This window comes from Oenanthe melanoleuca, linkage group LGE22, assembly GCF_029582105.1.
Source record: "Oenanthe melanoleuca isolate GR-GAL-2019-014 linkage group LGE22, OMel1.0, whole genome shotgun sequence".
In the NCBI taxonomy this organism is placed as follows: domain Eukaryota; kingdom Metazoa; phylum Chordata; class Aves; order Passeriformes; family Muscicapidae; genus Oenanthe; species Oenanthe melanoleuca.
In genome coordinates this window covers 2,687,014-2,691,205 of record NC_079363.1, presented here as the reverse complement: position 1 = coordinate 2,691,205, position 4,192 = coordinate 2,687,014, and the positions used below count along the sequence as shown (strand labels likewise).

The 4,192-nt window shown below is 66.9% G+C and overlaps 1 protein-coding gene across 1 annotated transcript; it reads left to right on the top strand.

The window, feature by feature from the left end:
- The first annotated feature begins 1,284 nt into the window (after positions 1 to 1,284).
- CELA1 (chymotrypsin like elastase 1) lies at positions 1,285 to 3,304 on the top strand. The gene is made up of 8 exons (XM_056515126.1): positions 1,285 to 1,386; positions 1,496 to 1,578; positions 1,671 to 1,771; positions 2,002 to 2,127; positions 2,212 to 2,348; positions 2,617 to 2,762; positions 2,919 to 3,068; positions 3,172 to 3,304. Exons 1-8 carry the CDS (start codon positions 1,344 to 1,346, stop codon positions 3,187 to 3,189), a joined length of 804 nt encoding a protein of 267 aa, XP_056371101.1. The 5' UTR covers positions 1,285 to 1,343; the 3' UTR covers positions 3,190 to 3,304.
- Positions 3,305 to 4,192: the final 888 nt, after the last annotated feature.

Sequence of the window (4,192 nt, the reverse complement as noted above, 5' to 3'; positions counted from 1 at the left end):
TCCTGTCTCTGGTGCTTCTGAGCTTCCCACATTCACTTGATTTCCCGCCCACTTCTTCTTCTAAAAACTCCCTTTTTAGCCCAAAAACGAGTTTGGAGCTCTTTGTGCCACAGCTGGGGGATCAGTTTTGGGTTGGGGTGTCCCTGGGGGGTGGAGCCGTTGCTGTCCCTCTCCCGCGTGCCCTTGGTGCTGACAGAACAAACTCGCTGACCCCAAACACGGGGTTCTGCCACGCTGACAGAACAAACTGTGAAATCTCATGTTTTCCTTGCAGATAAGGGCAGAACCGCACCAGGTGCTTTTCATATCCTTCATTTCTCTTGACCTGTGCCAGGTTTTGTCCTTTTCTGACCCAGAGATGGGACAACCAAGAGGCGTTTTACAAAACTTTTATTCCATTTTCAGTCTCATATAAAGGGTAAAACAATACAAATGTTATAATTCACGCAATCACAATCAGAAGCCCCCTGTTTCCAAATTAAAATACATTAAAAGCCTTTCTTGACCTATCAGCTTTTGTCACATCAGGCTGTAAATGCCTTAAAGCCAATCATCTAAAATCACCCCCGGGGGTTTGACTGCACTGCACCTCCATGGTTCTATTTCTCCAAAGTATCGACTCTTATTTGCAAGGACATCCTTTGAAACGATTTTCTAGCTCCATTGCTCTCTCAACAACATCTGTCCAATCCCACGGCATTTCTAAAGCCAAACCGGTGTCATTTTTTACCCCATGACCCCCGTGACCCCAAATGCTGTTTGCCTGTGCCTGTGCCTCATTAGCCAAAATTCCCCCAAAACAGCCTCAATTTGGAGTTGAAGAGGTAAAAATGAGGCAGTGTTGGCCAGAACTCCAGGGTTTCTATCAAACCAACCTCGGTCCCGGGGGGCCGAGCCGCGGCCGTGCCCCGGCGCTGCCCGTGCTGGGCGCTCGGCGAGGGGCTGAAGGTCGCGCCCCGCTCGTGCCTCCGTTTGCCCGGCCCGGCGCCGCTGCGGCTGCAGCCGCTGTTGGATCAACCCTCGGAACCGGGGCACGGAGCGAGGCCATGGAGAGCCGCCCCAGGGCCCCGGGGCCGAGCCCGGGCCGAGCCCGAGCCGCCGCTCCGGGACTGGGCAGCGGGAGGTGGCGGCCGGGGCAGCGCCTGCCGGGGCTGCGGAGCCGAGGGGCGCTCGGGGGTCCCCGCGGTGCCGCGGCCTCGGCCCGTGTGTGCTTTGGCACCGGGGCCAAGGCCGTGGCCGGGCCCGCCGCAGCTGGGGCCCTTCCCGCGCCGCCCCCCGCCGCCCCGTTAAAGCGCCCGCGGGGCAGCGCCTCGGTCCCACCGCGGACCCCGCGCTCCACCACGATGATGCTGCAGCTCGTGCTCCTCGCCGCGCTCGCCCTGTGCGGTGAGTCCCGCCCGGAGCCTTCGGCCTCCCTCGGCTCCTCCTCAACCCCCCTGGAGCCACCCCCAGCCCGCTGGCGACTCACGGCGTCCGTCTGTCCGTCTGTCCGCAGGGCGCTGCTCCGAGCTGGATCTCGATGGGATGCAGCGCGTGGTCGGCGGCACCGAGGCGCGCTCGCACGCCTGGCCCTACCAGGTGCGTCCCGCCGGCTCCCGCGGCCGCTGCCGGGGCTCTGCCCGCGCCGGGACCCCGCGCTGAGCCCCGCCCGTGTCTCGCCCCCTCCCCAGGTCTCCCTGCAGTATTACTCCGGGGGCGGCTGGTACCACACGTGCGGGGGCTCCCTCATCCAGAGGAACTGGGTGATGACCGCCGCCCACTGCGTCAACAAGTGAGCGCCTCGGGGACCCCTCCTGCCTCTCGGCAGAGCTCCTCTCCCCCACAAACCTTCCCGAGCAGAAATTCTGGCTGCTCGACCCGCAGAGGGACTGGGGGCTCCTCGGGCAGGGGCTCCGTGGGGCTTCTGCGGGAGCCTCCTCTCCCCGCTCTGCCCGTCCCGGGGCAGCGCACGCTGCAGTGGCCGCGCTTTGGGCTGACGGGGGTTTTGCTCCTTGCGGGCAGTAACCTGAACTACCGTGTGGTGGCCGGCGAGCACAACCTCAACGCCAACGAGGGCAGCGAGCAGATCTTCAGCGTCAGCAAGATCATCGTCCATCCCTACTGGAACAGCAACAACGTGGCCGGCGGGTAACGCCCGCGGGAGGGGCACGTGGGGGGAGCCCGGCCGGGATTTGGGGGGTCCGAGTAACATCCTCTCCCTGTCGCCGGCAGCTACGACATCGCCCTGTTCCGCCTGAACGGCTACGCCTCCCTGAACGGCGCCGTGCAGCTGGCGGTGCTGCCCCAGGAGGGCACCATCCTGCCCAACAACTACCCCTGCTACATCACGGGCTGGGGCCTGACCCGCAGTGAGTGCCGGGCTCCCCCCGCCCCGCATCGCCCCGAGCCCGCAGCGCGCCCGCGGCAGCTCCCGGAGCGCTCGGCGGCCGCGGGAGGCTCCGCTCGGGGCCGCGCTCGGGGCTGCGCTCGGGCCCCGCGGGTGCCCAGCGCCGCCTGGGGCCGTGCCGAGCTTTGGGGGGCCGCTGGGGGCCGCAGGGGCTGCGCGGGGGCCGCGGGCTCTGCTCCGGCTCCGGCTCCGGCTCCGGGGCGGCGCTGACGGGCGCCCGCTCCGTGCAGGCAACGGGCAGCTGTCCAGCGTCCTGCTGCAGGCCTACCTGCCCGTCGTGGACTACCAGACCTGCTCCAGCGCGTCCTACTGGGGCTCCACCGTCAAGAACACCATGGTGTGCGCCGGCGGCGACGGCGTGCGCTCCGGCTGCCAGGTCCGGCCGCGGCCCGCGCTCTCCCCTATTCCTCTGTGCCCTCCTGTGCTCCCTGTGTCCCTCTGTGTCCCTCTGTGGCCCTCTGTACCCTCCTCTGTGCCCTCTTTGCGCCCCCCGTGCCCCCCGTGCCCGGCTCACGCTCTCCTCGCTCCCCAGGGCGATTCCGGCGGTCCCCTGCACTGCGCCGTCAATGGGCAGTACCAGGTGCACGGCGTCACCAGCTTCGTGTCCAGCCAGGGCTGCAACGTCGTCCGCAAACCCACCGTGTTCACCCGCGTCTCCGCCTACGTCTCCTGGATCAACAGCGTAAGGGCCGGGCCGGGCCGGGCCGGGCTCAGCCCCGCGCTCTCGGGCTGCGCTCGCCGGCCCCGGCCCCGCGCGGCTCAGCCCGGCCCTTTCTCCCTTCCAGGTCATCGCCCAGAACTGAGCGCAGCGGGACCAGCGCTCGCTGCCCCTCGCCCATGGACATCCCCTGACTCCCCCCCGCCGCGCTCCGGCCTCCTCGGCCCCGAGCCGGCCGCAATAAAATCTCTCCTCCCGTCTCAGTGTCTCCGTGTTGCCTTGGCCCGCGCCCGCCGAGCCTTCCTCCTCCGGCCCGACATCCTCCCCCCCTCCCGGCTCCCGCACCAGCCTTCCTCCTCCTCCTCCTCCTCCTCCTCCTCCTCCTCCTCCTCCTCCTCCTCCTCCTCCTCCTCCTCATCCTCCTCCTCACCGCTCAGGGATGAGCCCTGGCGAGCAGGAGCCGGCTCCGAGCTCTCGGGGCAGCCCGAACATCTGTGGGGTGCTGGAAAAGGGGACAATGCTGCAAATCCGCTTCTTGGGCGGGGAGGAAATGGTCCTTGGGAATATGGGGGGCACACGGAGGATTCGGGGCGATCCCATCAGGATTCTCCCTGACACTTGCTCCCTTTCCCTCCCCAAACTGACCTCCCTGGCCACGAGACGTGTCACATTCGGGGACTGCCACCTCCTCGTCCCTCAGCTGCATCCTGCGGCTGCGCCACACCCCCCAGCCCGGCGACAATCCGCCAGCGCAGCGTGCCCCAAACACCAGTTCACACCCAGAACTGACCCTGCCGCACCGATCCAGCGGCCGCGGGGGCTCCTCTCACCCCGTGGTCGTGTCCTGCTGAACAAAACACCCGAGCAGGACGAGGTGGCTCTCCCAGCACCGCGCTGGCCGCAGGAGCAGCGGCTGCACCTGGCGCTGCTGCAGCCACTGAGGGCTGGGTCCGGCTCTGCCCCTCCCGTCAAGGCAAACACGGAGGGGCTGCAGCGTGTCCAGAGAAGGGAGCAGAGCTGGGGAAGGGGCTGGAGCAGCTGAGGGAGCTGGGGAGGCTCAGCCTGGTGAAAAGGAGGCTCAGGGACCTTTGGCTCTGCACAACTCCCTGACAGGAGAAGGCAGCTGGCTGGGGTCGGGCTGTGCTCCA